This window comes from Microcaecilia unicolor, chromosome 1 (genome assembly GCF_901765095.1).
Source record: "Microcaecilia unicolor chromosome 1, aMicUni1.1, whole genome shotgun sequence".
Lineage (NCBI taxonomy): Eukaryota > Metazoa > Chordata > Amphibia > Gymnophiona > Siphonopidae > Microcaecilia > Microcaecilia unicolor.
The window spans coordinates 136145378-136166250 of NC_044031.1; the positions used below are offsets into that span (position 1 = coordinate 136145378).

General features: G+C 43.5%; 1 protein-coding gene across 1 annotated transcript in view; it reads left to right on the top strand.

Annotated features, from left to right (window-relative positions):
* PPP1R9A (protein phosphatase 1 regulatory subunit 9A) overlaps positions 1-20873 on the top strand; it is a 364256-nt gene that overhangs the window by 160261 nt on the left and 183122 nt on the right. Inside the window, exon 4 of the mRNA XM_030200679.1 lies at positions 11542-11662. Within this exon, the coding sequence (XP_030056539.1) occupies positions 11542-11662 (121 nt within the window). The remainder of the gene's footprint in view (positions 1-11541; positions 11663-20873) is intronic.

Here is a 20873-nt window from a genome sequence, read left to right on the forward strand (position 1 = left end):
TGTAATTTCCTAACATAAATGTTTGTTTGTCGCCTTTAAAATTACTCCTTTCAGTTCGCCCATTGCTGTTCTACATCCTTCAACTGTTCCCATCCAAGTAACTCTTTCCTGAGTAATTCTCCCGTCTTAGCAAAGTTAGTTCTTTTGAAATCTAAAACCTTCAATCTCGAATAAGTCCTCTCCTGCTTTGTCTTAATATTGAACCACACCATTCGGTGATCACTAGATGCCAAATGATCTCCCACCATAACATCAGAAACATTCTCCCCGTTTGTGAGCATCAGGTCTAGGATAGCTCTGTGTCGGTTCCATTACCCACTGCTGAAACAATTCTTCCTGTAGCGAATCCAAGGTCTCTTTTCTTCTAGATGACCTTGCAGCAGGGATGCCCCAATTGACACCTATCAATAGTACTTCCCCTTTCCTAGCTATTTTGTGGATGTCTTCAATTAAGTCTCTGGCCATTTCTTCTGTCTGTGAAGTTGACCTGTATATTACACCAATGTAAATACATTTTCCTTCCCCTTTTACCAGTTTAACCCACAGTTCTTCTTCCTTACTCCATATGACCTGCAATTCTGTCACTTTAGTATTATTCTTAACATATAATGCCACTCGTCTGTCCTTTTTTCCTCCACTGTCCTTCCTGCATAGATTATAGACAGGTATAATTATATCCCAGTCGTGGCTCTCTGTGAACCACATCTCCGTGACAGCCACTAAATCCAAGTCAGTTTCTATCATTGTAGCCTCTAGATCTAAAAATTTGTTTCCTGTACTATGGGCATTGGTATACAAGACTCTCCAGATGTCACTCTTTTTACCCTTTTCTATAAGGTATTTGATGTCTTTCATTCCTTAGGGCTATTAGTTACTTTGGGGCTTTCCTCACCCATCCCCAGCAAATTTATTTTAAAGCCCTCTTTAGAACTGAAGCCAGTCTGTTACTGAAGATACTTCATCCCTTCCTTAAAAGATGAACACCATCACAGCTCAGTAGCTGTTGGAAAATCATCCCATGGTCTAGGAAACTGGAGCGCTTGCGTTGGCACCATCCACGCGGTTACACATTTAGCTCCAGGATGCGAACTTCTTTCATTTGGCCTTTTCCTTCCACAGGAAGAATCGATGAGAACCCTGCCTGTGCACCTAGATGCTTTACCCTCTGACCCAGAGCCATGAAGTCGCGTTTGATATGTTCAGTAGAATACCTAGCTGTATCATTTGTGCCAACATGGATGAGCGGCATAGGATAGTGGGCAGTAGGCTTGATGAGTCTAAGAAATCTTTCCGCTAGATCTCAAATCTTGGCGACAGGCAGACAGCACACCTACTTAGACAACATATCTTGTCGGCAGATGGGTGCCTCAGAGGCATATTTTCAAAGAACTTAGCCTTCCAAAGTTCATTAGAAACCTATGGAACTTTGGAAGGCTAAGTGCTTTGAAAATATGCCTCTCAGTATCCCTCAGAAGAGATTCATCATCAACCACAACCTTTCATTTCTTATTGGCCACCAATCCAGTGGCTTTAGAATTATTGATCATTTCCTCTTGTTCTTGAGATGTTTACAGCTCTTCTGCCTCCAGGGTTACGAACCGATTCTTTAGTTCAACAGAAGATGGAGTTGGGGGGTTGATTTTGCAGGATCTAGTGATTTGTGTCCAGCTGTTCTCTTTCTGCTCAAGATCTTCTCTTCTTTTGCTGGATATTCCCAATGTTTCAACATGCAACTCGGGGATGACTTTCTGGTTGTCACAGATGCTTCTTAGTTTTTCCACCTCCTCTCTTAGTTCTTTTACTTTTTTCACAAGGGTTTCAGTGTGCATACATTTATCACATGAAAACAGAATCTTGCCTTGGACCAAGCATTCAGTCTGGAAAGGGGCAATAGCTGTAATGGGAGCCAAAGCTTTAGGGACACTGTCCACCTTATAATTGAAAGAAAAAAAGCCTAGATTTCGACCCAAATCGGGAGATAGACGTTTATCTCACAAAAACGAATAAATCGGTATAATGGAAAGCCAATTTTGGACATTTTCAACTGCACTCCATCGCGGAAGCGTACAAAGTTGACAGGGGCGTGTCGGAGGCGTGGCAAAGGTGGAACTGGGGCGTGGTTATCGGCCGAGTAGAGATGGGCACCTTTCGCCGATAATGGAAAAAAAGTATGCGTTTGTAGCTAGAATTTAGGGCACTTTTCCTGGACCCTGTTTTTTCACGAATAAGGCCCCAAAAAGTGCCCTAAATGACCAGATTACCACCAGAGGGAATCGGGGATGACCTCCCCTGACTCCCCCAGTGGTCACTAACCCCCTCCCACCACAAAAAATGATGTTTCACAACTTTTTATTTTCACCCTCAAATGTCATACCCACCTCCCTGGCAGCAGTATGCAGGTCCCTGGAGCAGTTGTTAGGGGGTGCAGTGGACTTCAGGCAGGTGGACCCAGGCCCATCCCCCCCCTACCTGTTACAATTGTGCTGCTTAATGCTTAGTCGTCCAATATTCTGTTTCTATAATTAATCAAATTTCTCTTAAATTTACTATGGGGTTCATTTTCAAAACACTTTGTAAGTCTAAGTGCTTTAAAAATTCACCTCCACGTGTAGTAAGAGTCAGTCAGACAGTAGAAAAATAGAGTAGTTGGAGTTGAAGGCTTTAGTGTACTAACTCCATAGCCCGCTCATAAAGCTTATCCACAATGCAGGTCTACACCAGAGTGCTTTACCAGATGGTGTTAGCAGGGTGATGCACTGTGTTCATTTTATATCAGGTGTATTGCGTAGCTTTGGTCCCATGAGTGCTTCTTTGAAGACTGTGTGGTATATCACATTGCTTTTCTGCCTCAATGGTTTCCTTCTTGCCGCCCTCTCATACAAGTCATGCTTGTGGAGCAATTTTGAAATTGATGATTAATCAGTGTAGATACTTCTATATCAGATAATCACTTACAGCAATTATTCTGGACTTGCTTGCTAAGGATATGATAGTACCTAAATATGGCCTTTAGATTCTTGTGAGGCTCTCCACCAATGAAAAGAACAATGCCGAGGTGGAAATATGTTATTTATTATAGATATAAAAAATAACAGTATTGCAAAATGCAAAGCAAGTTACAAAACTCTGTACACTACAAAAAGTATACTGATTATTACACCAATAGATACCAAGAGATAAGCTACTGACCACAGGTCCTGAGACAACCAATCAGTCACAAGCAAAATGAAAAGCTAACTAAAACTTGACCCATAAGGAGAAAAGTCTTGAATCTCACCCTTGCAGTCCTGGAGGTCCCAGAGTTCAGGTGATGTACAGAATCAGATTTCTTCCATCTTCTGCAACTCTGCTACATTTCCACTGAGCCACGAGACTGTCCCTCATCATACTCTTAACAATGTACTTTTGTTGAAAAATAAAAGAGAATGAAAAGCACTGGTGTTATGTTGTGTTCTGCTCTGAAATTATGTTTTGCTTAATCTGCTCTGGATAAAGCATTTGTCATCAACTAATGACCCTCTACAAGAATTAAAGATACAGCCAAAATCTCTGTAAAAGAGAACTGTTGTATTCCTGTGTTGTAATTGTATGCTCTGTAGCCATCAATAGTAGCATAATTATGTAACCCAATTTCAAATCTTTTCCATTTTTGACATTTTTTTGTAACATTTTAGAATATAATCCAGTTAATGTGGACAGAGTTATTTTGTTTAATAGTGACAACCTTAGTATCATGTTCAGAGTTCAGTGAGGGTAACCAGTTGTTAGCTTTATCCAACCAAAGTATTTTGAGAAAGTGTTTTGTAAAATTTTTGAGGACATTTCATAAGAGTGGAGGTTTTGGAAGATCAGCGATTGAATCTTTAAGTGATACAAGACTATCTGAGGTCTTTTTCTTTTGCTATGATTTAAATATTTTATAATATACCCTTTCTTTTTTATACCTTAGTGTTTATTGGCTTAGGAGTGTGGTATTTGCGTGCAATTCGGACCTTAAATGCGGGCCTCAAGCATCTCTGCTTCTTAATGGTTCCCGAACAAATACTTTTCCTATCCAGTGACGTACCTGACAGGATGTCCCCTTTCCCCTATTCTTTTTCTTTTGTTTTTAGAACCATTACTGCAACATCTTAGAGCAGATATAGATGGAGTAAAATTGAATGGATAGGTAATTAAAGTGCTAGCGCTTGCAGCTGATATTCTCTTAGGGGCAGGTATTCAAAGCGATTTAAGCGGGTAGGTGAGTGCCACCTACTCCCCCCACCCCATTTTCAGTGGCACTAAAGTGGGCAGTATCACTGAATATCACCTCTGACCGCCAGCAAAAAAAAAAAAAAGGGGCAGGTCATCGGTGTTACAGAGGGCAGCGTTAGAGAGGAGCCTGGGGTTATGTAGGTGCCGGTACTACTCAGTGCGGTGGTACTTAGCTTATAATGTGGATGTCTCATAGAGGCAGATGCAGGAACCAAACGTAAAAAAATCTAAATCGTTAAAGCACTTACCGATTTCAAAAAAACAAAGAATGCACCAAGAAACCCCACCTGCAAACTCCGATTCGTAATTCAAAAGTCGGATGCATGACAGTTTCGTAGCAGAGCAGAAAACGCATGCGCTGTTGCAAATTCGTAAAGCACACGGTATCGACGTGGGTAATATGCGACCCATCTTGACGTCATTAACATGCGTCCGCAGCGTGCATCCACAGCGTGTAGGAATTGCGTCGCTGCAGCTTAGGCGATCACCGGGCTACTGCCCTGCTTCGTTTTTCTTCGCGCTTTTCTCCTTCCTTTGTGCAACGTTGTACTTTTTAAAACAAAGGTGGGTAAGACGTCTGATGTTGTAAACCGTGATTTCACTGCATTTGCCGTTAATAAATTATTTTTCCCTTTTGTAAGGTGTGTGCCACATGTGGTTTCATCCTTTTTGTTTTCCCAAAAATCGTTATATATAATCATTATCTAACACAGCAGTGACTGTATTGGACATTGTGCTTTTTTTAACCGGTAGGTAGGGAGGGCTGTGCTACGATGGTGGGTGGGTTCCACCGGCATGTTTTAAGCCGGTTACGGCTGTGTTGCATGCATGGGCATTCTGAGCACATTCACTATTACACTACTCGTGATTGTTTTAGTTAAGTTTAATGGTTAGGTTTCTAGTATTGGCTGTGCATCTTTAATTTTTAAGCCTGTATGGTTAACTTGGAAATGGCTTTGTAGATGTCATAAGTACCTAACAGTTGTTTCTCCTTTACTGCCAATTCAAGGAAATTAAGGGGCCTTTTATTTATTTATTTAGATTTTGCTCACACCTTTTTCAGTAGTAGCTCAAGGTGAGTTACAGTCAGGTACACTGGATATTTCTCTGTCCCAGGTGGCGATGGAGGGTTAAGTGACTTTCATAAGATCACAAGGAGCAGCAGTGGGATTTGAACCGGCCACCTCTGGATTGCAAGACCAGTGCTCTAACCACTAGGCCACTCCTCCACTAAAACTTAGTGTTTGCTAACAGAATTAGTGCGTACTAAGTGCTAAGAAACACATAGGTATATAATAGACTTCTTAGCACATGCTAATGACCGTTAGCATGTGCTAAGCTTTATTAAAAGGGCCCCAAAGACGTTTTACCAGTCTCTGACTCGGTCACTTTTAGAGCTTGGACAATGAAATCTTGCCTTCATCATGATTTAGATGATGAAGGCAAGATTTAAATTTTTCTGGTTATGAAAGAAGAATAAGCCCCAACCCATGCTGCGGCTCAGGACGCAGCATGGTGGAAAAGGGCATCCCCTCTCTTTTCCAGGCCTCTCAATCACCAAAAGCAAATTCCCTTCAAGGAGAACTAGGCTTAGAGGAAAATTCAAAACATATAGAACAGTGTTTTTATTCCAGCCCTTGCATTTGGCTAAACGGGAGTCATGAAAATATCAGTGGGGCAGTAGGGTTTTCTCTAGCACTATTACTCAGGCAAGGTGGCAGAACTTCAGAGCAACAGTTCTCCAGTTTACCCATAAAATTCTCATTACAGGCAAGGTGTTTACCTTTAAACCATTGCACTGTCTGTTATGCAGTGTCACAGTTTGTAGCTTGTCTGCCACATGGCTGACACTGATTCCTTTATCAGCGCTTCATTAGTAATACTGCTACAATTCCCAACTCCAGTTCCTGGTTGGCATTGTGTTCAAAAATCAATTCAAACTGGAATTTCTCTTCAAATACCTTTTAAACAGCTGCTGCCTCTCGTACACCTCTGCTCCCATGGAGCTTTCCTGGAGCAGAGAGGAAGCTCCACCCTTTTCCCTTTTACTTCAGGGAGTCTTCCCACTCCTTCCATGTGCCAGTAGCAAAACCAAACACTGCTTCTTGCAGCACAAAACATAATGTCCCAAAACTAAACCAGGGCTGGAGACTTGGCATCAACTTTCTTTCTTCTTCTGTGAATGTCCAAAACACATTTAGAACAGTACCTTGGACTCCCAAGGTCCAGCTTAGTTTCTGGTTGGTGCAAACAAACTGTGTAATGCTGCCTCCCTTCTTTCCCATGGAGCATTGCCTCTGTTGCATCTGCTCAGGTGGTCTCTGCCCCACCCTCTCCCAGCTGACTTTGCAGAACTAGGCCAGAAGTCTCCTGTTTCTGATTGGGGTGCCTCGCAACTACACCGCCTAGGGGATCTCACAGCTCCTCCCCAGGGCTCCAGTTTACTAAGGATTTGGCAGCCTGTTTGTCCCTCCCCCAGCTGTCAGAATTACACCTTCCATGTTCCTTGGAGAGGAACCCAAAGACCAGAGCTGCACATAGCATTTCCTTGTGTTTAGCCAAATACCCATCACTGTAGCAGGTCTCAGATGATTGCCACATATGAACACCTAAATAACTCTGGTGCTCAACTGGGGATTGTATCAAACCTCCCCCTCACCTATGGTTCCCTCAGTGGCTTCTGTCATAATTCTTAGGAAATACCAAATATCTAAGTACAAACAGGGTCACCTTATGGGACCTTGCTGCCTGGTGGCACTGATGACATCACAAAAGTGTCACAGTGTATACAACTTAAGCACTATATTTGTGTGTTAGAGGCTGCCAAATTAATGGAGGAAGTTCATGAAACACATATTATTGCCCTAATCCTTGATTTACAACTGACTGTACCCTTATCTTATCATCATAAATATCTACAGAGTAAAAACTGTTCTTTGAGTTTGTGATAAACTATCACAATCATGGACAACAGACTCGCAGTTTGAAGTACATGGAGAACATATTAAATCCTGTTTTGCAGGTATGAAACTTACTACTGAAAATATCCAGCAGTGGGAACTGCAATTTAAGTACTCCTTTTACAAAGGCATGGTAGTAATTATAGTACGCCCAATGCGCCAAAGCCTATAGAAATTGAATGAACTTCATTGCATTTGGCATGCCACTTATCGCTAGCGTGGCTTTGTAAAAGGAGCCTAAGGCCTCTCTCTATGCCTCAAATGCATGCTCAGAGTATAAATAGCCTTCAGCGACCATGGGTCATATCTTTTGGCTCTGTCCACCTGTTTTATCTTTTGGGACTTTATTATATGCCCTTGTTATGAAATTATGTATTTATTTATTTTATTTTATGGCATTTGTATCCCACATTATCCCACCTCTTTGCAGGCTCAATGTGGCTTACATTTCGTCATGGATACTGGAAATAGCAGTGAATATACATTTGGTTTACAGAGGGTTTTGTGTTACATGGTGGTGAAATACATGAAGGCGTTAAAGCAGAAAGACATTATAAAACATTATAAGACAGTCTGGAAGTTTTAAGACTATACAGTTATACATGTTAAATTATACAGTTACACATGTTGATCTTTGTGATATATTATGGAAAATTATATACTCTGTGTTACTCCAGGCCGACTTTTTCATTGCTTTATCTCCTCCAATGCTGCAAGGAGCAAGGGGATTTCTGCGGCGAGCAACTTTATTGGCCCAGAAAGTATTCCACTAAATTAGATGCCAACTGATGCACCCTTAGTAATTTAATGATTTCTCTCTTAACTGTACAAAGAAAGGTGCAGGGGAGGGATCTTGACTCACCGCTTGGGACTCGTGCTGTGCTTGTGACAGGGTGAATGGCGACTCCTGCGTAGGCAGTTAAGCAGTGTTCCCACTGTGGACCTGCTAGCGAACATTGGGGTGTTGCAGTACATGCAAGCTGGGAATCCCACAGGACTCAGAGGAAATGGTCGGTGGCAGCACATCTTCATATTTGGAACAGCATTCGAATATGCTGGGGTCTTTGGGCTCTCTGGCAGGTCAGCGTGCAGTTTGATGCAGGACAGTGTGTGAACAGGCACCAACTGACAGTGAGGAGCAGCCTCTGTCTTATCGCATATAGAACACAGCCACCATTTTACATCATCAGGGCTCGACAGAGCATTCAGCTGCATCGGGATCTTCGATTTCTCTGGAGTTTATATTGCTGTTACATCAGGCCTATGTACTGAAGCTGGGACAGTCTGAGTTGCTGACAGATGCTTCAGTTTCTCACCCTGCTGCCCCTCCGGCTCCTAAGAGATCTCGTTTAGACCTGAAAGAGTGGGCAGATGAGGCTATCTCTGCTTCTCCTTCCTTATGTGATGTGACTTGTTCTTTTTGGTAAACAGAGGCCTCACCTCATGGCTTCTAAGCCCACAATTGCTAGATGGCTGAAGGAGACTATTGCGTCAGCTTAATTTGATTGTGCGGAGCAGGCTCCTCAGGCCTTGATGGCTCATTCTATGAAGCATACAGCAACATCCTCGGTGGAGATTACCTTACTGTCTCTGGCAGATATTTGCAAGTTGACGATGTGGTCGATGTTGCGGCATGCTCTGAAGTCAGTTTTGGGGTTTCAGTCCTCAGGGCAGCAGCACCAGGATTCCACCCACTCTAGGGATTGCTTTTGAACAACCCACAGATTCTGCAAAAGTGAGAAGCTATGTAACGGAAGGAGAAATAACAAGGATTTGGTACTGAATTCAAGAAAATGACAGGAGGAGTCGGAGAAGACACAGACCTTTGTGTTAAAATATTCAGTTGCAGGATCAAAAAGAGATGGAAAGTAATACAAATATATCCTTGTTTTCAAGATAATGAATTAGGGATAGCATTTTCCTAAGGAGCTAATTTAAAAGAGAAGTGAAGTCAAGCAGAATTACCTGAGAAGAACAGCACAGGACAGATTAACGGGTCATTATCATTGTGGCACTTGCAACATATGTGAAAACACTGTACAGTTGAAAACATTTAAGAATCTAAGAACATAACCTTTATCATACTGGGATAGACTGAAGGTCCATCAAGCCCAGCATCCTGTTTCCAAGAGTGGCCAATCCAGGGTACAAGTACCTGGCAAGATCCCAAAACAGTACAATACTTTTTATGCTGCTTATCCTAGAAATAAGTAGTGAATTTTCCCCAAGTTCGTCTTAATAATGGCATTTGGACTTTTCTTTTAAGAATTTTTCCAATCCTTTTTTTAACCCTGCAAAGCTAATTGCTTTTACCACATTCTCTGGCAATGAATTCCAGAGTTTAATTACATGTTGAGTGAAGAAATATTTTCTCTGATATGTTTTAAATTTACTATTTTGTAGCTTCATTGTGTGCCCCCAACGCCTAGTACTTTTGGAAAGAGTAAACAAGTGATTCACATCTACCTGTTCCACTGCACTCATTGTTATCCAAAAGATGGAAAGGAGTATGTTCTGAGGAATTTCACTACTTGTAAATCTGATCATATGATTTATGTCATCCAGTGTTCGTGTGGGAAGTTATACGTCTGTATGATCACCAGAGCGTTTAAGTTACATATTTCAGAACACAAATCGAATTTGAAAAGGAAAATTACAAAGGGACCTTTAGTTGCCCACTGTGAGGAGCAGAAACATGTTTTTAAGGCTCTAAAGTGTTTTGTCATTGATGCGTCACAGCAAGCCAGCGTGGAGGAGATCACAATAATAGACTACAACAGCGAGAAAACTGGTGGATATTCATATTGGACATTCTTGAGCCAAATGGCTTGAATGCTGCCATTGAATGGAATGTTTTTTATTAAAATGTTATTTGCAAGTAGCGTAAAAATCTAATATGATTGTAGGAGCAAGCAATTGATTGGTTGAGATTTAAAACGAAGTGATGCATGTTGGTATATATTGAACCATCTTTGGCGTCTGACAGCATAGCACCATTTTGAAGATGGGAGTATTCAAGCTAATAGTGAGTGTTCTGTGGCTATGGTTTGAAAGTTCAGTTGAAGTTACAGAATGTTGCTAAATATAATTTTGAATTATTTGTAGATCACACATCAGCACAGTCCCCTGAAGAAACTCTATGAAGTGAAATGGATGCTCCATCGGGAGTGAAAGTTAAGTGCTTTGATGCTTTGGATGCTTTTATGTGCTTGTGGGTGTAAAATGTTTTAAGAAAAAGTTTAGGAAAAATTGAAAATTCAGTAAATGATTTAAAATAATTCAAATGAGATTAAAGGAAAAGTCATAGGAATGTTCTAGACCAATGAAAGAAAAGTGACCTACTTGAAAAGAAGATTTGCTTGTGGTGTTTTTTGTGAGGTCTCTGAGGCCTTTTTCTCCCTATATGATCAAAAGCTTTCAATTTTCTGATCTGATGCCATTTTAGTTGTAAATTGCTTTTGAATATCCTACAGATTCTGGAATAGTGGGAAGCTAAGTAATGGAAGGAGAAATTAGGTCTTATGTGATAATTTAATTTCTGTTAGTCCTTCCCACTATTCCAGAGGCCTGTCTGAGGTTTCTGAGACGTTTAGTCGGTGTGAAGTAATGGGTCAAATAACGACTGTCACCTTGCATGGTGCTTCCTGCGTATCTCTTGTTCTCTACAAGTTGTACAGAGAAGAGAGAGGTCCACCCATGTTTGCTTGTCTGGTTTGTGTTAGGTTAGTGAGTTGTTTAAGGTGGTTGCATTTATTCTGAGTTTCTCTTTTCTGCTCGTCTATGTAAATACTGGATGCCATTAGAGGTATATCTCAGCTCAGTTTTCAGTTCTCTATCTCCACCTGCTGGTTGATTGGACAATTATCCCACAGGTTCAGGAATAGTGGGAAAGACTAATGGAAAGAAAATTATCAGGTAAGACCTAATTTCTCCTTAGTGGGGATTGCTGCTTCAATACTGGATGTTGTTACTGCATAGAGTTGATCATATAGTGTTGCTAAATGAAGAGAGTTGAGGCTCAGGTTGTCCACTATTGCTCAGACTCAAACACCCGTGCAGGCAGTACAGCTTCATGCAAGAAGTATACTCATAAATGAGATAGAGAGAAATCTTCTCTCCTGAGAGAACTGGAATCTTGCCGTATATCATCTGATGGAGTAGGAAGTGTTTCAGTTGCTGTAAATTCAACAATATCTAGACACCCTTCTTTAGCTAGAGTAAATCCTATTGCTTCTGCTTTTCCTGCTCTAATACTGTACTTTTAGGAGGGTGTGGTTGGGAAATGCTTTGAGATGTCTAGGATTACACTTGTATTTTTTATTAACAGATGACGATGGCCTTGGAATCAGCATTATTGGAATGGGAGTTGGTGCGGACGCAGGTCTTGAAAAACTGGGGATATTTGTCAAAACTGTAACAGAAGGTGGAGCAGCACAGAGGGATGGCAGGTAAGATCGCATATGTAAGCTGTATGAATCAGCTGAGATGCCAGAGTTATGGTACAATTTACATTAAACATTCTCCATAATGCATCTGAAAGTGGCTCTAAATTACTTTTAAAGACACTGCAGAATTGCTCAAGACAGGACATACTGCAGTTTCAAGTGGTATTGAACCATTGTATCAGGGTTTTCTAAACCTGCCGTGGGGACCCTGTATCCAATCAGGATACTCATAATGAATATGCATGAGGTCAGTTTTCTTGCACTAGGTCTGCAGTGTATGCAAATTTATCTTGTGCATATACATTGTGGTTATCCTGAAAACCTGACTGGCTGTGGGGTCCATAGGGCAGGTTTGGGAAGCCCTGTATTATATTAAAACAGTAAACAAATTTAAAAGTAGACCAAAATGGGCTCAAGTTCAGAAAATTTGAGGTATATGAATGGACAAATGACATGTTTCTTTGAATAGAATACAAGAGACAGATTTGCAAACAGTGCCTCCATTGTCTGTAGATCTATCTTACGCATTTTTACTGTAGATATCTTGAAAATCAGATTTACTGGGCATTTCTCAAAAACTTGGCTGAGAAATTAACTTTGCATTGTATCAAAAAATATAAAAGAAAACCTAACTCTACAAATTTTTACATCTCTGTTCATTTTAATTTTTTTTTCGGCTGTAGAAATCTCAGTTTGTTCATTCTCTTCTTAATAGCACTGCCAGAGTTTTGAAGTGTTGCTTTAATTAGGTGCCTGATTCTTACAAGATTTTCTCACACTCTGTGCCCAGGGGAAAGACTGTTAATAACTATTACTCTAAAATTTGTTCAAACCAGTGCTGAAATAAGTACCTTGGATTCACATCTAGTACTTATACATGAGAAAACAATTTGTAAGCTGTATATTAGCAGGTGCACTACCCTTCCATGACAAGTCCGTGTGTGTTTTCAAGAAAGAAGGTCTCAATTGTGATGAATCTTTTGACATCTCTCCAGCATTGTTGGACTTTAAACTGAATTAATAAAAGTTGGCAGACTTCAGAATAAAGTGTTATCTGCCCTTTCCAGTGTTGTAAAGATGTCATTTTATTATCAGAGTGGGTGAGATATATAGAACTATAATTAAACGCTGGAATTCGTTGCCGGAGAATGTGATAAAGGTGGTTAGCTTAGCGGGGTTTAAAAAAGGTTTGGGCGGCTTCCTAAAGGAAAAGTCCATAGAACATTATTAAAGTGACTTGGGGAAAATCCACTGCTATTTCTGGGATAAGCAGCATAAAATGGCTTGAACTTTTTTTCTGGGTTTTTGCCAGCTATTTGTGACCTGGATTGGCCACTGTTGGAAACAGGATGCTGGGCTTGATAGACCTTTGGTCTGTTCCAGTGTGGCAATACTTATGTACTTATGAGGGAAAATACAGGTGAAAGGAAATCTAAATTGACATCTTTCTCTTAAGCTTAGAATATGATTTATTGTTCTGTCATCTCAATGTCCATTGAAAATGTGTCTTGGGTTTTAATATTTGGGCTTGCTTTCTAGAGACTGGGCACACCAATGCATGTTGCACTTCACACAGCTCAGATTTAGTCTTTGGGCTATGTGTACTAACCCGTGAAAATGTTCACTAGTTAGTCCTGTTTTTGCGAAATTCAGCTGTAGGATCCAAATGAGATTTTTTGCCTTATTTGCATGCTGTAGCTAAATATTGCAAGAAATATTTTCATGTCACCACATTTGGAACTTCACAGGTTCCCAGCAGTGGCAATATGTAAAAAATGTGAACCTTTTCCCCTCTGAAACTAAACAAGAGGCACTTTGAATCGTAGCAGTTGCTAAAGGGCCCTGATAGCCTGAATTGGGGGCCCTTCATGCCCTGGTGGATCAAACTCCCTCCCCAGTCCAGATACAGAGCTAAAATGTAAAAAAAAAAGACCCTCCCCAAACCCCATCCCTCTAAGACCCTCTCCCCTGACCTGACAGCCAGCCTCAACACCTACCCCTTCCCCACCCCTGGAATCCTGACTCACCTAAGCAGTCTGGAAAGCATTAGGGGGCAGGAGCGATCCCCACTTACTCCTGCCCTGGTGGCTCATACTTGCTTTTTATGCTTAGATCTGGAGGGCAGAAAAGGATTTCTAATCAAACTTATAGAAATGTGTATCATTAATGTTTGCTTTGCATATCCTGCAAACCTTTCATGAATCAGCATGCATGATAAAGCTGTAATCTCAGAGTTCCCGGTAGTAATAGTACAGAACATTAAACTGGTAAGGAGCTGTACTTTGATTATAACTCATACATCTTGCCCTTGATAATTAATGGATTACTTCCATGAGGTAGCTTGTGAAGCTCCACTGCAGGCCTGTTCACAAGGCACATGTGCCAGCTTTAGCAAACTAAAGCAGTGCTGCTCAAACCTTTATGTGGTTGTGACTCCATATTTGCAGCTGCAGTGACACCCGTCACTCCGCCAAGGTGTCATAATCATGTGTCTATGTAGTGTCCACCCAGGTTGCAACCTGAAATGCGGCATGCACGATGGCTCACAGTTTGGAAAGTGCTGGACTAAAGAATGCTGAAGATATGATTTTAGCCAGATGTAAGCGTTTGGAGGGTAATTGTACAAATGATTTTTACATGTAAAATGCTGATTTACACATGTAAATGGGCTCTTATAAAATTAGGCCATTCCTATAAGTATGTGTCAGGGTTTTGGAGTCAGTACACCAAACCTTTGACTCCGACTCCAACTATCAGGCTTATTTTCGAAAGAGAAGGGCACCTATCTTTCGACACAAATCGGGAGATGGGCGTCCTTCTCCCAAGCAGGGGCGTAGCCACGGGCGGTCCCAGGCCCAGCCATTTTCCCTCCAGGCCCACCCACCCAACATTCGCATGTCCTCCCCGCCGGTGCTGCCTCGGTACCTGCATTATTCTTTTCTTTGCCCGTCGCCGGCAGTGCTGCCATTCAATCACACAGGCAGCTACGGTCCCCTCTGCCGCGTCCATCTGGCCCTACGTAAACAGGAAGTGCATCAGAGAGGGCTGGATGGACGCAGCAAAGGGGAGCGGAGCTGCCTGTGTGAATGAATGGCAGCGCTGACGGCGACAGGTGACGAAAAGAATGCTGCAGGCAAGGAACGAAGGTAGCATGCAGGGTTACAGCCCCGCGCACATTTTTCATTTTGTTTTTTTTTGCAGGGGTGGTGGAGAGAAAGAGGCAGGGAAGGGCAAGAGCAGAGCATGGTGCCCATCCATCCAAGCTGTTGGTCCACCAAAAAAATTGCCTTCTGGCTATGCCACCGCTTCCAAGGTCGCCCAAATCGGCATAATGGAAAGCCGATTTTGGGTGTCTTCAACTGCTTCCCGTTACGGGGACAACCAAAGTTCCCGAGGGCGTGTCAGCAGCGTACCTAAGGCAGGACTGGGGCGTGGTCAACAGATGGGCGTCCTTGGCCGATAATGGAAAAAAGAAGGGCGTCCCTGACGAGCATTTGGTCGACTTTACTTGGTCCGTTTTTTTTTACGACCACGTCTCGAAAAGGTGCCCGAACTGACCAGATGACCACCGGAGGGAATTGATGACCTCCTCTTACTCCCCCAGTGGTCACCAATTCCCTCCCACCCCAAAAAACAAATTTAGAAACATTTTTTGCCAGCCTCTATGCCAGCCTCAGATGTCATACCCAGCTCCATCACAGTAGTATGCAGGTCCCTGGAGCAGTTTTTAGTGGGTGCAGTGCACTTCAGGCAGGCGGACCCAGGCCCATCCCCCCCACCTGTTACACTTGTGGTGGTAAACATGAGCAGTGGCGTTCCTGGGGGAGCTGGCACCCGGGGCGGATCGCCGATGTGCCCCGCCGCCCCGGGTGCAGCGCCCCCCCTCCCGATGCAGCGCGGACCCTCCCGGTGAAAGGACACCCCCACGAAGCACCCCCCCTGCCGGGTGCACGCCGCTGGGGGGGTGCTGCGCGCGCCTGCCCTCCATTGGGCCATGCTTCTTCTCTGCCCTGGAGCAGGAAGTAACCTGTTCTGGGGCAGAGAAGAAGCATGGACCAACAGAGGACAGGCGCGTGCGGCACCCCCCCCCAGCGGTGTGCACCCGGGGCGGACCGCCCCCCCCCCCCCCCCCCCCCCAGGAAAGCCACTGAACATGAGCCCTCCAAAACCCACCAGAAACCCACTGTACCCACATGTAGATGCCCCCCTTAATCCCTAAGGGCTATGGTAATGGTGTGCAGTTGTGGGGAGTGGGGTTGGGGGGGGGGGGGGGTTGGGGGGCTCAGCACACAAGGGAAGGGAGCTATGCACCTGGGAGCAATTTGTGGAGTCCACTGCAGTGCCCCCTAGGGTGCCAGGTTGGCACCCTGGCATGTAAGGGGGGACCAGTGCATTACGAATGCTGGCTCCTTCCATGACCAAATGACCTGGATTTGGTCATTTTTGAGATGGGTGTCCTCGGTTTCCATTATTGCCAAAAACAAAGGTTGCCCATCTCTAAGGTCTACGATCTCAACATTTAGGTCGACCATCTCTAAGGTCGACCCAAATGTTGAGATTTCGGCATCCCCGACCATATTATCGAAACAAAAGATGGACACCCATCCTGTTTCGATAATACGGATTGCCCCACCCCTTCGCGGAGCTGTTCTCAGAGATGGGTGCCCTTAGAGATGGTCGTCCCCGTTCGATTATGCCCCTCCATGTATAGTAAATCTAAGAGAAATTTGATTAATTACTGAAACACAGGATATTTCTTTACGCATTAAATTAGGACTAATAGACTTCAATATTTTATGTGAAGTTTGAACAAAGAACCTGAACAAAAAAATATAAACATGATAAATTTACCATATATCATAATGCTGTAAGTTTTTTCTATTTTGAAACTGGAGTTGGAGTCAGTACAGCTTCACTGATTCTAACTTTGACTGCACCCAAAATTACTTCCAACTCCACAGCTCTGGTACACATGGTGCAAACTGGCATGAACTTGTACAGTAGACAAGCTCAGGGCAGAGTTTGGGTGGAATCATGATTTACTTGTGTATTTTACATAGGCATATTTACACCTGCTCTTGATTTTTGCAGGATTTGTTGGTCTATGTGTTTTCTATTAACCCTAACACCCAGTTATAAAATTACCCCCTATATATCTGTGTTTATATTTAATTTAGGAATGATCCACTGCATGCACCCATTTTCCTAGAGTTTGAGTACTAGATGGCAGGCTGCCTTTTTCATGTGGTGATCTTAAAAATACAGGAACTGATTTATAGGGAGTTTTCTTTCATTCCATAACTATAGGGGGAAAATGCTGATTGCATTGGTCCCATGGAATCATAATTTGAGTTAAAATCTACTTTTTTTCTAAAACTATTTGTAGAATATGAGGAACAATGTAGGAGCAAAGAGGATCAGGAGTAGCAGGGTCTGCACTGAACTATAAGATGGGAGAAGCTGTAGGATATGAATTCAAATATCCCTCTGACTGCTTGTGAAGAAAGTCATACTGGGGGTCATTTTATAAATAGGGTGCTCATAGGCGCCCCATATAAGAGGCTTGGGGAGGCTAAGCCTGCCCAGCCCAACCGTGACCTTCCCCTGGCTGCTGCCCCCCCCCCCCAAGCGCAGGGCTGCCTGGTGCAGCAGTGCTGCAGCCAGGCAGCTCCCGGATGGTCCTTCTGCTCCTTCCCGCCCTCAGCTCCCTGATCAACAGCCCTCCTCTCCATTCCTCTCCCCCCCGCACGTGTTTAACCCTTTTACTTTCAGGCGCAGCGACAGCAGTGAAGAGAACAACACAGCTTCTCCCTTCCCTCACACAGTTTCCCACCTTCTGTGATGATGCATTTCCTGTTTCCTCGAGGGCGGGACACTGTGTGAGGGAAGGGAGAATCTGTGTTGTCCTCTTCATTGCCGTCACTGTGCCTGAAAGTAAAAGGATTAAACACGCTGGGGGGGGGGGGGGGGGAAGGAATGGAGAGGAGGGCTGTAGGGGAGCTGAGGGAGGGCAGGGAGAATCGCTGGACATGGATGGGAGAAGAGGGCAGGGGGAGAGAAGAGATTGCTGGACAGGAGGAGAGGGCAGGGGGAGAGAAGAGATCGCTGGACATGGATTGCATGGGATGGGAGGGCAAGGGGAGAGAAGAGATCGCTGGACAGTAGAGGAGGGGAGGGCAGGGGAGAGAGGAGAATTGCTGGACATGGATGGATGGAGGGGGCAGGGGAGAGAGGAAATTTGCTGTATATGGATGGAGGAGAGGGCAGGGGAGAATGGAGAGTTGCTGGACATGGATGGATGGATGGAGGGGAGGGCAGGGGAGAGAGGAGAATTGCTGGACATGGATGGATGAATGGGGGCAGGGAAGAGAGGAAATTTGCTAGATATGTGTGGATGGAGGAGAGGGCAGGGGAGAATGGAGAGTTGCTGGACATGGATGGATGGTGGGGAGGGAAGTCAGGAAGGAGATGCACATGGAGGGGATGGAAGAGAGGAGCAATGCTGGACATGGATGGAGTAGAGGGCAGGGAAGAGAGAAGAAATGTTTGACAAGGATGGAGGGAAGGAAAAACAAAGGAAGGAGATGCACCCGGATGGAGGGGAAGGGAGAGAGGAGAAATGCTGGACATGGATGGAGGGGAGGGAAGACAGAGGAAGTAGATGCACATGGAGGGGAGGGGAGTGAGGATAAATGCTGGATATGGATTGAGGGAAAACTGCTGAATTTAAGGGCTGGTTCGGAACAATTTGAGGGCAGATACTGAAACTGGAGGAAGGATAGGGACAGGGCTACAGATGGCAGACAGGACGCATAAGGACACAGGAGGATGGTGGATAAGGTGAGAGAAAAAAATATCAAATGGAAAGAAGACACTGCATAAAACAGAAGACACTGGACCAAAGCAAATAGAAAAACTAAATGATCAGACAACAAAGGTAGAAAAAAGTATTTTATTCAGAATTTATTAATTGGAATATGCCAGCTTTTGGAAATGTGCATCTGTGATATTTTGCATATAAGTTTCAATTTTTCTAGTATCCTGAATGCTGAGTCTGACTTCTTGAGGTAACTTTCCAGTTCAGTAGTTTGCCTTCATATTTTGCCTTCATATCTGTTGTGTCATGTGTTTTTCATGTGTGATCAAGGTGCAGTATTCTGCTAGCGTGTAGTATTTGCAACCCTTTTTTTGTTTTGTTTTGTTTTTTCACTAGGTTGTGTACTGGTGTTTTAGAGTCTGGTGTAATTACAGTGCTGCTTTTCCACGCATAAGGTTGTAGCTCATACTGTCCTTGGAATTAGTGATGTTATGGTTTGGTAAGGTTATGAATGTGTTTTTGCAGAAATTTGTGTATAGTGTTTTGCAGTGGAGAGATTGTGTGTTGGCCTTACTGAGGTGGCAACAAAACATCAGAAAGGGTGTAGAGCCTAAATCATGACACACTACCTCTTGAAGGAAAGGATCTACATATGGTCGTTAATAAAAGGAGCCCATTGTGAACACTTTCAACCTTAAAAGGGTGTTTTGTGGCTCTACATGAGAATTGTGATATTATAATCCCTTGTTTCATGTTGTTGACGGTCTGCATTTTCCGTATGCGTGGTATATTGGTGTATTAGGGTCTGCCCAGTGTAATATTTATGGTACAATAAGGTTCTGAGTGTGTTTTTGCACAAATTTGTGCATAGTGTTTTGCAGTTGAGCGATTGTGGTTAGCATATGCTTTGAGCAACCACTTTATTCTTTGACATATGATACATACAGTGGTGGAAATAAGTATTTGATCCCTTGCTGATTTTGTAAGTTTGCCCACTGACAAAGACATGAGCAGCCCATAATTGAAGGGTAGGTTATTGGTAACAGTGAGAGATAGCACATCACAAATTAAATCCGGAAAATCACATTGTGGAAAGTATATGAATTTATTTGCATTCTGCAGAGGGAAATAAGTATTTAATCCCTCTGGCAAACAAGACCTAATACTTGGTGGCAAAACCCTTGTTGGCAAGCACAGCGGTCAGACGTCTTCTGTAGTTGATGATGAGGTTTGCACACATGTCAGGAGGAATTTTGGTCCACTCCTCTTTGCAGATCATCTCTAAATCATTAAGAGTTCTGGGCTGTCGCTTGGCAACTCGCAGCTTCAGCTCCCTCCATAAGTTTTCAATGGGATTAAGGTCTGGTGACTGGCTAGGCCACTCCATGACCCTAATGTGCTTCTTCCTGAGCCACTCCTTTGTTGCCTTGGCTGTATGTTTTGGGTCATTGTCGTGCTGGAAGACCCAGCCACGACCCATTTTTAAGGCCCTGGCGGAGGGAAGGAGGTTGTCACTCAGAATTGTACGGTACATGGCCCCATCCATTCTCCCATTGATGCGGTGAAGTAGTCCTGTGCCCTTAGCAGAGAAACACCCCCAAAACATAACATTTCCACCTCCATGCTTGACAGTGGGGACGGTGTTCTTTGGGTCATAGGCAGCATTTCTCTTCCTCCAAACACGGCGAGTTGAGTTCATGCCAAAGAGCTCAATTTTTGTCTCATCTGACCACAGCACCTTCTCCCAATCACTCTCGGCATCATCCAGGTGTTCACTGGCAAACTTCAGACGGGCCGTCACATGTGCCTTCCGGAGCAGGGGGACCTTGCGGGCACTGCAGGATTGCAATCCGTTATGTCATAATGTGTTACCAATGGTTTTCGTGGTGACAGTGGTCCCAGCTGCCTTGAGATCATTGACAAGTTCCCCCCTTGTAGTTGTAGGCTGATTTCTAACCTTCCTCATGATCAAGGATACCCCACGAGGTGAGATTTTGCGTGGAGCCCCAGATCTTTGTCGATTGACAGTCATTTTGTACTTCTTCCATTTTCTTACTATGGCACCAACAGTTGTCTCCTTCTCGCCCAGCGTCTTACTGATGGTTTTGTAGCCCATTCCAGCCTTGTGCAGGTGTATGATCTTGTCCCTGACATCCTTAGACAGCTCCTTGCTCTTGGCCATTTTGTAGAGGTTAGAGTCTGACTGATTCACTGAGTCTGTGGACAGGTGTCTTTCATACAGGTGACCATTGCCGACAGCTGTCTGTCATGCAGGTAACGAGTTGATTTGGAGCATCTACCTGGTCTGTAGGGGCCAGATCTCTTACTGGTTGGTGGGGGATCAAATACTTATTTCCCTCTGCAGAATGCAAATAAATTCATATACTTTCCACAATG